The following is an 18422-nucleotide window of genomic DNA, read 5'->3' on the forward strand; positions in this document are numbered from 1 at the left end:
TTTTGTCTTTCTGTTCTTAATCATAAGCATAAGGAGAACTTAAAATTCGATTTCTTAAATGTTATTTAGTATTTATGTGTTCTTACTATACGCTAGATAGTTTTCTTCGAAATGAATTTTAATAGTTAAAGAAACAAAGTGTAAAATACTTACAATAATTTTTCGATAATGGAATATTTGGAGGAATGTATGTTTTTTTTTATGTGACTTTAACTTTGCTTTGGAAATACATGTATTCAAGAACTATTTGTTTTTTATTTAAAAAAAAATAAGTACCAGAACTTTTTATTTTTATTGAGAAAAAAAAGTAATTCGAGCAATGGTTTGACTACATAAATACTCAGTTGTTGTAACCTGATCTCACTTTTAATCTTAATATTTACAACAACAAAGTACTGACAACAAAGCAAAAAAAGGTATCCCAATAAATATATGTTAAGATTTATCATAGAAATAAAGAAATTATGAACAAACATATAGGAAAATATGAAGATTTTTACGTATCATTGCGTGCCACCTTAGTTAAATGATATAGTCTGTAGGTATTTTACTTTGTGGCAAAGTTAAGGAATGTGTCACTTTAAATCATTCTTTTTTTTTCAAAAATACATTAAGCCGAGAACAAACTTTATTAAAAAAAATCTGATGCGACTATTGTCAAAGTTTGCATGAAAACAAAGTAATTAAAATAGTTATTGGAAAGTTACCTTTCTTTAGCGATAAATCTACAACTTATACTTCTCGGGGAGTACAATATTCACACAACCCAATGGATTAAGTAAATATTGTGTAAAGGGTTGCTGAATAATTGCATTGACAAAAAAACCAGCAATGATTGTTTTATAATATAATTCAGGGATAACCTCCCTTACTTAGGTAACAATATACCCTTATCACCTGCATAAGGGGTTTATGTCTCCAAGTTAATTGGATATGCAAGAGCATGCTCTACGTACGGACAATTTCTAAAACGAGGCAAGCTATTGACAATTGTTAAGCAATTCAGTTACATACTGAATTGTCTACGAATTTTTCCGTTTTCCCGATCATGACAAGGAGCACAAGGCGGGAGTGACCGGTTGACAGGGGATGCTTACTCCTCCATGGCACCTGATCCCACCTCTGATGTTAATGGAGGTCCATGTTTGCTCTGCTCTCGATTTGTATTGTTTCAGTGGACTTTTGAGCAAGATTAGTTCGTTATCTCCTTATTTCATTCAGAAAGAAAAGAATTGTTTAACAATTTGTATTAAAAAAAATACGACCTAACGACAAATTGTATGTGTAAATAAGGTCATTTCACTTCCGAAATGTTGACTTAAAACTATATTGTTGATGTTCTTGTTTCATTAACTAATTTGTCTATTGCCTACCTTGTTTCAGAAACGTTTCGTACGTAAAACACGCTCTTAAGTTTTAAAACAAATGACATAAACCCCTTATGCAGGTGATAAAGGTACAAGCATATTGCTTGAAAGAATGTTGACGATAGAAAAATTGATCATCTCGTCATTTATCATAAAGTTTAGTTGGATGTTTGTCATCAATGTCCTTTTCTAGTAAAACATCCAAATATGAAATACAAATGTAGAAGCGTCAGACTCTGTGTTGTCTTTTATTTCAGGTTTAAAATGATATCAAATTTAAAATGGAGCTAAATGCGATTTACTGTAAGATAATTATAAATAGAAGACTATTAATTGTTCCTAGACCTAGTTGATGCTAATACTATACAGTTTATGTAAAAACAAAAATAATAAGCCAAAGCTTAAACATTCTCACAAAATATACAGTTTGAGGCTGATATCCTAGTTAAGTCATAATTTCCATTGTAGTAAGATTGGATAATATAAGGTAATTGTTAATTGTGATGATGTTTCGTATAAGCAATCGTCTTCATAATGTACCGTCCAAGGTAAAGCTATTTTCAAGCAATAAAACTGGTTTCTTTGTTGAACTTTTACTTATTAGACAGTTTGAGAAAAGTTTCTTTGTTATAAATTTTGAGGTCCATCAATGAATATGAAATAGTGAACAGTAACCAAGTTTAAACGTACATTGGAACATCACAAATTGGGAAATTTAATTATAATTCAACATCGGAATAAGGAATAATGAGATTGTTTAAGTGATATTTTAGATGTGGAGTGAGAATGACAATAAAGTCCAATTTCAGTATAAAAATCGATATCTTTTCGGAGATATCTGATAAGGAAATGGTTCATACCAGCCAATATATAGAAATCATAGAAAGATTCCATAATTCTATCATAACAAAAATCTTATAAGAAGCTGTAAAACACAACATTATTTTTTTTACAATAATTCTTTGAAAAAAATCTAGATCATTTGATATGAAACAGGCTATATAAAATTATGGAAGCTAGGTGCAGATTGGTCTCGGACCTTTTCGTAATGAGCCTTTGGATGAACAGAAATTTTTTTTTAAAAAATGGAAATATGCCCGTCAAATTATGATGTCATATGCAGCAGAAAATAATCATGACCAAGGGAATTAATTGTTAAAATGTGAATCCAAAATTTAAAAAAAATATATACTAGGAATTTCATGAAATTCACTGCGTGTAAATGTTTTTACTGTGACATTCATTTTATATGAAATTTAAAAAAAAATCTGCTTCTGTTTGATGCATGTTTTATTTTCTTTTGTATTTGGATTACCTGACACTATCCAATAAGTAGGAAATAAATGTCCAGTGAGTTCAATAGAGTAGAATTGCCAACTTATGGACACATACTGGTACTAATTGGATTGTTTTTAAATTTACAGAGACTTTACCAAAAATCGCATAAGATTAAATAACAAACATGTTTTAGGATAAAAATATTCTATGTAGACACTTAAATATTTTTTCAGTATAAACAAAGTTATTTTCTTTCAATAAAATAGTTAAATAAAAATTGGTGTGAAATTGAGCTTGGAACGTATGTATTTTCCGTTATATTTTTTATACTTAAGTAGAAACAACAAGGTTACAGCCAAGGGAAAGAGAGAGGAGGAAAATACAAAATTCTTCCTCTCTGGTATCATACGATACTAAATTTGAAAAAAAGTTATGTCTGGCGCAAAATGGTTAAAAATTTATTGCAAAAATATCTGCATCTTTATTTCCTGAACCGTTCATCAGTACTGTATTCCGATGTTAATATATCTGTATAATGAATTTCTTCTAAATAGTATCTCAGTTTCTTCTTTTGGTACAATACAATACAATCAGAGAAATAATAATTATTCCAGCAAGACAAAACAATATACTTAGAGCAATAATAATGTTTTCGTTCTTTGATCTGCCACTGCGCATCTTTTTGTGTCCATCATCGTCACCAAACATCATGGCGTCTGTCCATGTAGCCAGAACGCTGGTGGTGATACTTGTAAAAACAATTCTTTTCGTCCCCTTCCCTATAAAATAATGAGGCCAGCATCAGTATACAACAACGTAAATGGAGTGTACAAAAAAATTTAGATTATGATACTTTCTGATGTTTCTATATGAGTTGCATCAAATGAAAATTTCAAGAATTCTGCAAAATTGTATATTTCAGAGTTTGAATACAAAAATAACAATTCTACATTTTTTTTTTATTTCAATTAAATTATGATACTAGTGATAATGAAAAGGCATTTAAAACTAAATAGCAAATATTAAAGATAAAGAACTACTAAATATCAAATAAGATGAAGAACTACTTAATATCAAATAAGATGAAAAAGTACTAAATATCAAATGAGATGAAGAACCACTAATTATCAATTAATATAAACATTTACTATGGAGTATACATTACCTTCAATGTATCTAATGTTAATACTTCCTTCACAACACGACATGTTGTTTTCATATAGCAGAGTCCTGGAGTTGTTCATCACTGACATCTTATACTTCATTGCATGGGTACATTTACCCCATTCAACTTTTGTTACATTAAAGGCTTCGTCGATGACAACATTAGAACACTTTCTACACCAATTTGGAAAAGAACAAAGCAGTGTCAACAGATGAAATTCCATTCTTGGTTTGAAGCTTTAAATTACAAAAACAGGAAATATTGACTTTTATAGTGGAATTTTCATCAAAGAGAAACAACCGGATATAAAAAGCGCCACTTTCCGTTAATTCTGAACTATCAATTATTATAAATAATATCTAATATTTTGATTTAGATAAGTTGAACAAGTAATTTACAATTGAGAAATTAGATGTAAAAAGATGAAAATACTGACAAATTGAAGAGATGCACTACATGTATATGAAATTGGAGCTTTGATTGATAAATGTCATTTAATTGTCTAAAGAGAACATATAAAGAGCGTTAAGAAAGTTTGTTCCATAATGAAATATTTTTGAAAATTTCAAAATAGTGTTTAACTGAAGAGGTTAATTTTCCAGTATGACAAAATCACAAGATTTGGCTTTCGATTTGAAAAAGATCCCTCACTGCTCAATGGCCGTAAGTGCCGAGTATAGGACAAAATTTGCAGCTCTCCACCGGCAAGTGGTGGCGTCTCCATATGAGTGAAAAATTCTCGAGAGGGACGTTAAACAACATACAAACAAATCAATTGATTTCTAGAGAGAAGTCATAGGATTTTTTCCATATGAAAATATATGTAAACATCTTTAAAACACCCAAACGACAGAACTGCTGGTCATTTTGAGTGAAAATGTAGGACTATTTACTTTTGTTTCTTCACAGCTTATCATGCATCATACAAAACTGATGAGCTTAGGTAAAAGAAAAGGCAGTCACTTTTCAAAAGAATAGGTTGTCATACTGGAATTCTACTGACTTGATAAATTTTGCACATGTATTTGAAAGGATATATTGACACAGTTAAAACTTGATCAGTGTCAAGAATGGAGTCTGTGAAAAGGAAATATTACAAATTTTAAATATCTTCTCATTGTATTTCTTTTCGAGAATAAAACACTGTGAAATAAAAATGTGAAATGAATTTTCTAAACACCCTTTGCATTTCAATACAGCAGAGAAATTGATGTAAAATGTAAGGTTTCATAATCGGGATTGATTGTTTTTGTAGACCTGTGCTTTGTTGTGAAAAAGAGGTAAAAAAAAAATAATGTTCTTGTCTTAAACAAGGTATTTTTAAGCCGATTCTTCTGTGTCTAAAGCCGATGCCTTGAAATTTCTCCTAAAAAGGATAAAATAGTGTAGAGTATATATTTGTTATATGCATATATAATTAAGATTTTAAAAAAATCACCTGGATGAAATTTTGTAGAATACATGTACCATGTATCATTGAATTGTAACATTGATTTGTAATTGATTTTGCTTAGGGAACAGAAATAGAGTAAGAGTAATGCTAATTGAAACTGTCATTTTATTTAGTTATAGAGACTGCTTACTTTTCTTTCTTCTGCCTAAATCAATAAAAATTATGAATATTTGTACAGGATACATTATTGATAAAACTTACATGTATTTTAACTTATAAAAATTTAATCTTACATCTACCTTTAGACAAGTTAATGCTGTATACTGTTTTTAAAACCTCTACCTTACAAACTGATGACTAAATGATGATCATAGATACTTAATCAATGGCCGGTTACTTACTTATTATTTTTGTAATTAATGTAGGATCTGTGTTGATGAAACAAGTTTCTAATTAGTTTTGTTTCGATTTAAAAAGGAGAAATTTACCTTATTGGATTTATAATATGAATAGTGTTTCCTTTAAATTATAAGCATTAAACTAACTGTTGCAATGAAATTTTTTTTCGTATAAAAAGATTAAATAACTTGTTGCTTTCTCATTGTCCCCTGGTTTCAATCTAATGTGTAGTAGTGTGGAATATATTTAATAAATAAATGTTTTAAATTAAATGTAAATAAATTAAACTACCATAATAGATAAAATGTTGGATCCACCCCTTTATTTCCCTAGCCCTACCTGTAAACTTGTACACCTGTATATAGATAATTAGTTACCTTAGGGCAGGTCAGAGGTTTTGGTGTTTTATTGGTTTTCATTGGTAGTTTGTTTATAAAGTTGCTCACTGTGTCAAATTGTAACAGGGGTTTGTGTAAATAAACAAGCACGCCTCTGTCAGGTTCAGGTCTATTTTATTGACACAGTGAGCAGTATATATTAACATAGCCCTGAAATATAATAAAACAACAATATTATATCACATCAAATCAATCCTATTAATGCATCATTTATACATACATCTAGCTCTCATAGATAACATATTGATAATGATATATTATAGACAAGATGTATCTTTATATGTACATTGACTCTCAATTAAGGGAGATAACTCTTACAACTGATACATAGACTTTACATATTTTCTCCCATATAAAGGCATAAAAAATATTACTAATTAAAACAAATAGTTCCTCACCATTCTGTGGGAAAAGGCTTTAATTACCACATGTATGTATGATGTCATAAACATGTATATGGATTCTGTAATTTAATACAGTATACATTAAAATATATATTCCATTAAAATAAAAAAAATCATCTGTTCACTTTGAACAAAGTAACCAAATATCTTGGTGATAAAATATATAGTGTAATTTGAACATAACAATTTACACTTTCAATATATAACATTACTGATCTTCAAAATCAATAATTCCAATCATAAAAATAAATATCTTTCTCTCATGGTCATTCATTCTATTAATATAAAGTGTAGAAGGGATTTATTATAATTGCATATTTACAGACTGCACAAGTTAATTAACTATTAGCAATAAAGAAAAGTTAGTACTTACCAAAAGTGGAAAAAAGTCAGTCTCCAAGTCAAGGTCATGAGAGAGTCCATAAAATGAAGTCTTGGTAATCTCTCAACAAGACAAAGTATGAATATTTTGGCGGTAAAACCAATGACCAAAAGAATAAAACCAATGAGATCCAACTTTATAAACAAACTACCAATGAAAACCAATAAAACACCAAAACCTCTGACCTGCCCTAAGGTAACTAATTATCTATATACAGGTGTACAAGTTTACAGGTAGGGCTAGGGAAATAAAGGGGTGGATCCAACATTTTATCTATTATGGTAGTTTAATTTATTTACATTTAATTTAAAACATTTATTTATTAAATATATTCCACACTACTACATAATGCAATAACATTTTAGGCAGTATACCGGGTATATCAGGTCCTTTTATCGGTATTTCCTACATAAACTTAATACATGTTCAAAATAACATGTCGACAAATAAATGCTTAGACTAAGTAGAGTACTGCTATCAAATTTCTGACACTCTCTAGATAAATCAAATGTAAATTTTGAGGTTTTGTGCGTGAAAAAATTTGTCCATTCAGTTTTATTTTGTCCGTATTTCATTAGTTATCTGTGAAATCAATAGGACGGTTCGGTCAAATAAAGGTCATCGATTTCTCTACCATTGGAGTACAAGTACTTGCTTGTTGATTTCTGCTTATTCTGAATTAACTGGCGCCATTTGTAATGCAAATGATGCCCTACAGCATAACAGATAATACAAGTCGACTGGTATTATAGGCAAATAAAATATATGATTTTATTGAGATGCCGAAAGATGTTTGTGACATATATAAATGATATTTTAATATATAGTTTTTACTTCACTAATGATTATCTTTTTTAACCTTCATTTCAGCTATACAGTTTATGCTTCTAAAGTATGACGTCAGATTTTTAATTATCGAGGGGGGAGGGGGAGAGGGCTGAATATGGAGAAGACCTCGACACTTTTCAGAATGGGGAAAAGATTTAGATGAATATAAAAGTATCGTATAATTTAAAGACAAAATATATGCCTTTATATCTCGATTTCCAGTAGACTACAACGATCAAAGAATAAGGAATTGAAATCACAATTTTCCCGAAAATTTACAGCATCAAGGCATGTAACTTTTCAGCACTTTATACAACCATTTCTCACGATAAAATAAATAAGAGGTTTTTACAACAAGGACAACTGCTTCTTCAATATGGAACTCGAAAATTTTCATATCTTTTGATCGGTCATTTAAAAAAAATAACTTTGTTAAAATCATTCCGATTCGACATACAAGTACATTGAAGATGATATAAAAAGATCCCGAGTTCCTCATTCATAATATCTATGTAGGCTTCGTAGACCAGGTCTTCCAACAATCTGTTTGAATACCCATATCCAATAATCATGCTTTTCATAGTCAACGTTTTCTGTTCTTATGAAGCAGAATTTATCAAAAATCTTCAACATGAGATGAAAATTCTTGCCGTGGCCTTCAACATTTAGAATTATCAAGGACTTCCTGTCAATTAATAATGTTTTTATAATATATAATTTCATTCATATGTCGACTCAATATATCCCAGGGAATTCGAATGTTGTTTATGTCTCCCAATTGATTCCGTTTGCAAGTGCAATCAATTTTTAAAACCGAGACAGTCCACTGACAAATAAGTTAATTATACAGGGCTTTCAACAGTCTCCTATAAAGTCATCATGTCGCAAATTCTATGGACATTAACAATAGCTTTGTATGCAAACATAAATTTGACTGTCATGTTTCATACAAATTGTAAGACCATTCGTTTACCTGATCAAAACAGAGGGCTCGCGAAAGGTATGACCGGTCGACAGGAGAAGCTTATTCCTCTTTGTCACCTGATCCCATCTCTGGCGTTTTCTGAAGTCCGTGTTTTGTCCCTTTCACGGTTTGTATTGTTTATATTAGATTATATTAGATTAATCACTGCTCATTATTTAGTCCATTTACGCTCTTATAACTATATGTTACACATTCTTTTAAAATTTCATGAATTACTTGTAGTTTATGTGAAAAATGAAAAAAAACATCCAAAGTTTTATATGGAGAAAATAACTTTCAGATGTCAAACTTATAACCAATGCTCAATAAAAAAAAATATAGAGTTGATAGCAAAAAAAAAAAAAAAAGTCGCTATTGGTATTTTTAATATAATTTTAACATTAGAAAAAACTACATACACTTCAAAGAGGTGTGTATAATTCTTCCAAAATATATACAATGTTAAGTATTCTATTAATTAAACACTTCACTTTGATCTACTCTTTTGGAGTCTGAAGGAACACATCTACTAAAGAATCTTTACACCGCATTCCTTAAAAAAGATTACGTCTATGTGTGTGTGTATGTGTGTGTGTATAAAAGTAGATGATTATGTACATGTTCACTGTACTTCTATATAAGATCAAAAAAGTTCTAACAAGGAATTCTTGAAGAAGTACTTAAAACATATTTTTAAGGTGTATCTTGAAGGATTGTGTCATTTAACTGTATTGTAGTGTTTTAGCTGTTTAAGGACTTTTCTTTGATGCATGCGGTTGCAACAAGAACTTGGTAATACCTCTATCTTCAAAGCAAATTTTTCATTCATCATTTCAAAAATAATACAATAAGCGTTAAAAATATTAATAAATGAGCATAAATGATTAATAATACGTGACCTGGTTAGTCCAGAACTTTTGGTTTCAATCAATACTTTTATTGCACATTGGTTCTTGATAAAAAGTACAAATAAAAATTGTAGATTTTATAAAGAAAGTAAAATATAAACACTTAGGAACACGTCATCAGTTCTTGGATTCTTAACAAAGATATATATTCATTTAAAAATTCATTAACAACAACATACAAAATATGCAAATGCAAAAAAGTAACAACAACAGAAAACTGAATCATACTAGTACTTCTTACACGTATTTACAGAAAGTGAATTAAGGCACATGTATAAACATTCAAAGCTAAATTATGTCATACCTTACTCTAAGACTTAAGCCTTTTTGCTCTGCATCTAACAAATGAAAAAAATCTTCAAAACATGTTTTGATCGCTTTTTATGTATTGTTTCCCTCTTGGGAAAATTCTTGATTTCGAGTTATGAAAGATTAGATGTCAGTAAAACAGAAAGATATGGTTAAAAAAAAAACTGAAAAATTAAGCAATCAAAAACTCTTCAATGTTAAGTTCTAACACAAGATTAATTTTTTAGGACAAGTAGCAAGTCTATCGTTGTAGAAATAGCATTCATGAAATCAAACCCATGTTACCTCATTTCCAGCTAATTAATGAGGTTCAAGTTCAAGTTCAAGTCATCTATAAACTTATCCAGCAAGTGAGAGATTCGAACTTTCTGTGGTCATGTTTACGGCGTTGTTAATTAAGGATGTGGTGAAGTTGCTCAATAAGGGGGCCGCGGTGCTCCCCACAACGTCGCAAGAACTCTTTGTGGAGTTTCCAAAAATTTCTGGAATTCTGTCAAGGTCGAAAAGAGCCTTTCCCCATGTGTTGATTCCAAGGTTTAGAATCAAAACAGCTATTGCGTTCATCATTAGACCAGCCAAAGCCTGTAAAATTTAAAAGAAAAAAAAAGAGAGCATTGACCACATTGTTACCTTCATATGGCTTTAGAAGCGAATCCAACAAAGTACTGGTATTCAAAACGGAAAGTATACTTTTGTCATTCTGACTGATACTGCAAATTTTTGACCGCTTCTTTTAATTTTGTGTTTTTATTGCCACTCGGTAAATTCAAAATTTACAATACGACACTTTTATCTAAATAAGCTTATCCGATAAAGTAACCTTTAAGCCTTAGTAAAAACAAATCAGGGCACATTTAATAATTTTTTTTCAAACTTTCACACTTGATTCTGCAATTGCCTAAAGGATGACTGCACTTAACGCCTGTTTTTGGGTCTTTTTCGGTTGCTTCTGTTGCTTTTATATCTAAACCAACCTTATCTCACTTTTGTATGTTTATGAAAGAATATTGTCAATTTGGAACCACATTTATATCTTAAAATGATTTTAGACTGTAATACAATAAAATGATTCAATGTTTTTTGTCCTTACTGCTTTCCAAATATAGTGAATTTACACTTACCTGTCCTTGATTGAACATTAGATATGCATGAGAGGTGGAGCTAACATTGTAAGAATGGGTCTAAAATTAGACTTGATAAATAACAATGACATGTTTGGAAAAGTGAACGTGATCACTCTTTCCAATCTCCCTCTTTATTCTGTATGGCACAAATACACTTCTGACAAAGGTTTCAAAACGAAAGTAACAATATGAGCACGTCAATGTGATTAAAGCAGATTTCATATCAATGCCAGATGACTTAACGTGTTCGAACACAATGTCCTAGTTAGCACAAAACATGCTACCTTACAAGTCACGTGACGGAATTAAGTATTCACAAAGTTACCTGAGGTAGAAATCACGTGGTGAATTATAATATTCAACATGTCACAGCCCTTGGTTACAACACGGAGAGCGAATGTAAGAAGAAGCAGTTTTTTCTCTTTTTAACCATGAGCGCATGTTTGTCTATTAATCTCCTTTTGACACAGTATTATTTATGCAAATATACAACTACTGTTAAACGTAGAACAATAGACAAACATGCGCTGACTATGTATAAAGTCAGTAAAAAAGTGGGCGTCCTCATTATCGAACGAAGATTCAAGAAATTGTGATGACCCCTGCCTTTGAAAACAGATTCGAACTTCGTAAATACACACTTTTATTAAACGTAATTACATAAAGTTGTAGATTGGATGTTGACCATTCATGCAATGAAAAGAAAAATGCTTGTTTTGAAAGTTTATTTTGTCGCAAATTCCGCATGTCCTTAAGTGCAGTCATCCTTTCGGTAATTGTTTTCAATTTGTGCATCTATGTTCGATCAGAATATATGTATTTGCGCATTACACAGATTATGTCTTTTATTAGAAGAATATTTTGAAAGTTTTTTTTTTAATTTTACCGAATAAACATATCGTGGTCTTTCAGCAAATTTCATCAATTTATGCTAGGTGCCACGTTTAGTTGAATTCAAGTTGAAAGTTTAACACATGACATAATTTCCTCTGCTTTCATCAATCAGAGGCCTACCTGACAGAGAAAATGCAGTTCTTAATTTTCTTTTCTCTCCTTGTAGATATTAAAATAATAGAATCTTCTTCCTTAAATTATTCATGTTCCTGTTTCGATAAACATAAACAATTTTTACCATGTCTGGAATCTTGATGTATCCGGTGGAATAAACGATGGCGTTTGGGGGCGTGGCAACCGGAAGCATGAAGGCGAATGAACATGCAACAGCTGCAGTAATCATCAGATATAAAGGATGAGAACCTGTATTAACAGCCTGAAAACACACAGAGTTTATCATGTTTAAAACAATACCAAGATTATTTTTCAAAATTAACACCACAGAGTTGAAATTGCACTTACCAGTTCCGCCATTATTGGCATAAGGATCGTGGCTGTGGCACTGTTACTGGTGATTTCTGTAGCGGCAGCAATAGCAAGGGACAAAATCAGGTTCATTACCCAGGGCTCAAAGTTGTCAAGAACTCTCAGGCTGCAACCAACTCTCTTTGACAAACCGGAGGCCTAAGTATAATTTCCTAGCATGATATTTATTTTTGTTTTTTCCCCCTTGTTTGGAATTTTTTTTTAAATCCAGAATAAAATTTTGAAAAATTAAAATTCAAAATTAAAGGATGATACCCAAATCCTTTGAGAACTTACGGAAGTAGCAGAGGCCAAGGCAAACCCACCGCCCAAAAGAATGATAACTCCCCAGGGAACCTTAACAACGGTCTTCTTCCATGTAAGAATCGGGCGGTATCTCGGTTTACGATCCTGTTCTGAAACTAAAACAAGAATACTTATTATTTGAGGAGTCATACAGAATCTACTTTAATTTTGTGTGAAAAAAAATAGCTTTTATGGAGCTAGCATACTCAACTATTAACCGTGAAGAATTTGAAATGGGCATATTTTATTTATATCTTTCCAGGTATGTAAATTAAGAAGGTAAGATCCGTTCTCTTTATCAAGTTTAAATCTCGAATAGTATGAAAAAATACCGGTACAACATTTTTTATTACCATACGTTTCTGGAGCAAGTTGATTGATATTGGAAGTGCTTACCTTCGTACTTGTTAGAGCAAGTCACTTCCGGTAGATGCGCCGGTAGTAAGAACAACATGACTGCAATCAACATGGCTGCTGTTGAGTCACGGACAAAAGATCTGTAATGAAGAAAAAATATACCAGAGATATATCCGTCCTATACATTTTTTTGTAAGTCTTTACTTGAATTAACAATACATACTCTTGATTAATATCCTCTTTGAATAGAACTTTCCATCCACCAAAACCTGGAATATCACGAAAGATCCATAGAGCTGCTAGAATACCGAACAAAACCATAACAACAACCTCTCCAAATCTAGGGAAGGGAAACAGAAATGAACATTGAAGGAAATTAACAAAGTCATCAATATTTGATTTGTAAACATTCACAGTAAAACGTAGCTGTACATGTACAAACTTGATTGGTCCAAGTTTTTTCTTTTCTTCATCTATGATCAACTTTATTGCTTTTCTTTTAGCGGGGTCTTGTTTTCGGAAACATCTGGTTAGAAAAGAAAATGATTTGAAAAAACAAATAGAAAAAAGTTGGATTTTGTTTATTTTGTTAATTATATATAAGGCAGAATATTCAATTATAACACTCTATCAAAATTTATTTCAACAAAAATGGATAGATATACTAAGCAACAAATCATTGGCTTCAAATTCAGAAGAAGCCTTACGAAGAGCCGAGAAACATAATTTGGAGCCAAATCCAGGCTAGCACCAGTACAATAATAGAAAGAGGCAACCCGAATCCCATCCATTTAGCAAAGGTGATTCCGCTATCCGTCCCTGGAGCTCGACCAGAGTATAATCTGTCCATAAACAAAGCAAAGTACATGTACATTATACAGTTATAACTTTAAGGTAAACTAATTTGCACAACATCAGTTGGATGAATAAATCTCAAACTAATCTTTAACGTACTCATTGGCTTGTCCCTGCAAAATGAGATTTGGGGGCGTGCCCGTTAGCGTTGCAACGCCTCCAATATTTGCCGCATAGGCAACACATAAAGCAAACCCTTTGCTCATTTTCTTCATTTCTGCTGCTTTTCTTTTCCTAGATTAAAGAGTCTAAAAATCATTTATTTTTGATTTCAATTCTAATATCCAGACAGTTTTTTTTAATATCATCAGTTACTCTGTTTTTTCACAATGAAAGACTCTGCAATCATTCACAGATAACATAAGTAGAGGTTTCTTAAGAGAATAAGATGAAAATAGTATGTATGTGTCTTTGGTCTTACGATTGCTTCACATCATTATTTCCATTATGTGTAGTATTTCCGTTTGGAATTTTCCCTTCATTCTCTTTTCCACTTTCATCAATTTCCATGTCTTCAAATCCTTCGTTTTTCACACCTCCATTTTCTGTACATGAGTTATAAACAATTTATTTTCGAATTATATGAATCTTAAAACTATGCTTGTACAGATTAAAATCTTACGAGTGATTTCATTTGTCTCCAGTTCCACTGTCTGCGTTGCTAACGCTGTTATAATTGGAACCATCATAGATGTCGCTGCAGTGTTACTGATCCACATGGACAAAAACCACGTGGGTATCATTAACCCGAGCATCAATCTGAAATTAATGAAATCTAAATGTGTTTTCAAGTATGTAAATTCAAATTTATTATAATTTTGATTTTAAGTGATATGTAGATATCCTCACAGATTGGACTGGGAGCCGACTAGGGAGAGGATAGCCATTGCTATACGTTTATGAAGGTTGACCTCTTCTACCGCTACAGCCACAATAAGTCCGCCCAGGAACAACATAGACGTGTCCTACAGAAACAATAGTATGATTACTCCAAATATATCAATCTGATACTAACAAATAAATTTATTTACTATTATTTCTTTTTTACTGAGAGATTTTTCGTATTGATTTTGACCACTATAGAACATTTTCCGAACTGCTAATTTTCTTTATTCTCACTTTTTCGTCAATAATCTGTCAAAGTTTAGATATGTTATAATTGTCCTACTATGAAAACAGATAATCCCAGTCTGTACTTATTCTTAAGGAAGAATTGACGACGAAAAAAATCAAATATTTGTCTTTAAATGACGGCTAGAAATATATTCTCTTTAAAAAAAATCCATCCAAGCGGCCTCTATTGCCTTTAAGATTATGCTTTTTTATGTGTTTGCCTGAATGACTGGACAAAGCGTGAGGATATGGTAATTCTTCTAAGAAATTTGATCAGTGCCTCAGTAATGCGACTCGGTTTTCTCACCCTATACATGTAAAACTCTCTCTCTCTCTCTCTCTCTCTCTCTCTCTCTCTCTCTCTCGTAGCGTGATTGATATATTAATACAAAATAACGTGAACGTTTCGCACTTTATATTCTCCATGGGCTATATATATATATATATATATATATATATATATATTGATTTTCATCCTGACAAAATAGTATGGTAAAGGTGTTGCATTGTGTCTCCAAAACTTGAAAAATTATTTGAATGCAACACTAATTCTTTTGTAGCCTATCAAACAAGAATTGATGTTTTACTAATATCTGGTTGTACAGAGATGTTTCATTACTTTAAAATATAAAGTATTTTAATATTTCCTGAGAGAAATGAAAAAAAAGACTGCTGTACTTATAAAAGTACATGTATCTTTAGTTTCAATCGGAATTTTTCAACAAGTTATGGTCTGATTCAGACTTGATCTTTAAATGTATTTACTGAAATAAAGTGAATAATATTTATATACAATCATGTACTTATAAATTTTTATATTATAGTTGCTTATTTATCTTGAGGAAGTTTTTTCTTTGATCATACAAAATTAAAACTTATTGTACCAAGAATTGTAAACATATATTCGTCATAACTTTTATTACATAATATCCATGTCAATTTACTTGTTACTTTTCTGAAGAAAAATATTTCTTTCCTGGTTTAATTTTTTTCAAACACACTTTTTTACCCTGCGATTTCTCTAGAGAAGAAGAGTTATGTAAAGTTGTTTACGGACACTTTTGCTTAATTTTTGGAAGAAAGTCATTTAAACTACCTCAAAAGCATTGTCTGCTCAAAAACAGAAATACGTGTGTATCTATTTACATCACAGGTTCATGCTGCTCGCGTAAAGCTTTAATAATCTTTGTATGCATGTAAATGCAATTCATTCACAATAATCTTTGTATGCATGTATTATGCAATTCATTCACATTATCACATTTTTTCATCTATATTCCAACGTTTCTTTCTTACGTTTACATAGGCTGCACAGATTTTTTTTCCAGGGAGCACGCCAAACATGGGTATGAGAAATACGGGCATTAGTGCTGTTACCGGAATAGGCAGGGCTTCCGTCAACCATAGAATGGCCATCACCACCACAACGTAAGAACATCGTGACTCCTTCAAGGAAAAAATCACTTCATTTTGATTCGCTTCACATAGTTTTATTTCGACATATTTCATTATTCATTTTGTAAATAGACACTTTTCTAGATTCTTAATGTATTATTTTTCGGGAAAACACTCCAATGGTCATTTTGACCTTGGTTTTCTAATGGAAATATTTAAAAATTTATTTTATATATTCGAAATTTTAACAATGTGACCCCCCGTAAATCCTACTTTCAAAGTGTTCTTGTTTATCATCGTATGTCAATAAAATGTGGTCTTAGTGTTTTTGCACAGGTATTTTTGTTTCTTTAAGTAAGGAGTGCACCTTATTTACATTTCCTTTTCTCTTTATGACATTGAAGTGTTCGTAGAAAGTGACAATCTATCAACAGCACGTTTTATTATCAAAACGTAGAACCTTTGGTTTGAAATTGATTTATTATGAATACAAGTTTACATAAACACTGTTTTCTAATTGTCAGTTATATTATAATTACGACTTAGCATCCATGCAGCGCACATTGAAACATGCATTCATTTTTAACACGTGCCTCCGGGTATCGTCCATATGCATTTGATAGGCAAAGAGCAATTTACATATATGTTCTCTTTAATTTTCTTTTTATTTTCTCTTTTTGAGAAAAAAAAATAATAACTTACCACCGCGCCGTCATCCAAGAGTGGAAGTGGGGCAAGAAAAGCAATCGGCACCAAGAATAGGGGACGTAATGCCACGAGATTCTTTAAGAACAGAACACAATTCCTCCTCGGCATTTTGCTTCTTTGTTTACCTTCGCCAGGTAAGAAGACATCAAAACAGCAAATCTAAAAACTCTTTGTGACCTTTTTCTCTGTCAAGCGTGACCACACAGCTTCCCAGCTAATCTGTCATTCGTCAACAAATCAATAGACAGCATTCATATTGATGAAAACTAGATTACACTCATGAAAAGCAGCATTTACCTTTATGAGGTATCTGTTGACACTGCTAGGTGTAAAAGGAACTGACAATGTCTCAAATATCATCAAACACTTGTCGCACTCCACTTGCTTATTTCATCACGTCTTTTACTTTGTTTTGTAAACAGAACACTTGGTCAAATGGACGGGCACTATATTTTTTATGCTTTTTTGTATAAACTAAACAAAATGTTGCCCAAACAGTATTGCAAATGGAGCATTTCGATATTGAAATTTTTAGAAATCATAGCCGTAACACACGGAATGAAAACTTTGAAGCTAGCTGCAAATAAATGTAACATTTACCGATTCATACACACTTAAAGACGTTTCGCTGGTGGTAAGCTAATGCTTTCCGCGTTCTTTGTTTTTAAACATTCAGTAATCTATGATTACTTAGCTTCTGTAATTCTTCATCCATTGATACCACCCTCCTAAGTTTAAATTAGTGTTGTTATAAGCTTGACAAGACATCATTTCGTGATTTTATTTTTTTTACGAGCAACCCATATGTAAAGATTTCTTTAAACGACAGTTTTATTACAGGTTGGTTTTTCATGTACCTACCCCCTCTCTTTCATTCTGAAAGCATATAGACTTTTTAAAATCAAATCAAATCAGAAGACTTAGCCATATTATAAACTTACAATATCTAGGACTTCACAACCATCTAAAGAGCAAATCTGAAGAAGAAAAAAATCACATGCAAACTAAACACCTGGATGTTTTCCCGTTTTAATCCATGAAGTAATAAACACTTGGTCTGCTGCGCATTATATAAAACCCCTTTATTAAAGGTAATCTTAAACTAAAACGTTCAATCTCACATCAAGGTAACTGTAAGAAGGAAAGTATTGCACTTTAGTCCTTCCCTCCTAAGACGTCAGATCATTGCAAATGACAAATCTTCAGTGGTTAGCAAATTAGCACACACAAAAAACAAACGTGGAATCTTCACAATGACATGTGTAATCATACCTATCCAAAATATCTAATCATTTCATATCATCATTCAAATTTAAAAAAAAAAAAAAAGAGGTACTTGATGTTTTAAAAAAAACATTTGAAGAAAACATTTCTATCATTGTAATTTTAACTTATAATTTATACGACAAA

At 31.4% G+C, this 18422-nt stretch overlaps 1 protein-coding gene across 4 annotated transcripts; it reads right to left on the reverse strand.

The window, feature by feature from the left end:
• Nucleotides 1-9493: 9493 nt before the first annotated feature.
• On the reverse strand, nt 9494-18153 carry LOC133197689 (Na(+)/citrate cotransporter-like). 4 transcript variants are annotated; one of them, XM_061333831.1, is made up of 15 exons: nt 17954-18153; nt 17007-17231; nt 16206-16355; nt 14646-14761; nt 14419-14555; nt 14218-14341; nt 13896-14030; nt 13649-13783; nt 13384-13467; nt 13165-13281; nt 12981-13081; nt 12576-12700; nt 12276-12437; nt 12052-12189; nt 9494-10377 (listed from the first exon to the last, which is right to left on the reverse strand). In XM_061333831.1, exons 2-15 carry the CDS (start codon nt 17118-17120, stop codon nt 10135-10137), a joined length of 1881 nt encoding a protein of 626 aa, XP_061189815.1. In that variant the 5' UTR covers nt 17121-17231; nt 17954-18153; the 3' UTR covers nt 9494-10134. The 4 variants fall into 4 exon arrangements, with proteins under 4 accessions (XP_061189815.1, XP_061189814.1, XP_061189816.1 ...); XM_061333830.1 differs by lacking the exon at nt 17954-18153 and adding an exon at nt 17310-17924; XM_061333832.1 differs by lacking the exon at nt 17954-18153 and having other exon boundaries at nt 16206-16352; nt 17007-17924.
• Between the last annotated feature and the right edge of the window lie 269 nt (nt 18154-18422).

This window comes from Saccostrea echinata, unplaced genomic scaffold (genome assembly GCF_033153115.1).
Source record: "Saccostrea echinata isolate AGI-Se365-2 ecotype Australia unplaced genomic scaffold, CSIRO_AGI_Sech_v1 ptg000030l, whole genome shotgun sequence".
Classification (NCBI taxonomy): domain Eukaryota; kingdom Metazoa; phylum Mollusca; class Bivalvia; order Ostreida; family Ostreidae; genus Saccostrea; species Saccostrea echinata.

Bases quoted from the DNA above. Each gene is read 5' to 3' on its own strand.
- LOC133197689 (XM_061333831.1), bottom strand. From the start codon at position 17,120: ATGCCGAGGAGGAATTGTGTTCTGTTCTTAAAGAATCTCGTGGCATTA. The intron at 12,701-12,980 runs GTAAGCACTTCC...TTCTTGTTTTAG, and splicing joins TTGCTCTAACAAGTACGAAG to TTTCAGAACAGGATCGTAAA. The intron at 10,378-12,051 runs GTAAAAATTGTT...TAAATTTTACAG, and splicing joins ACATCAAGATTCCAGACATG to GCTTTGGCTGGTCTAATGAT.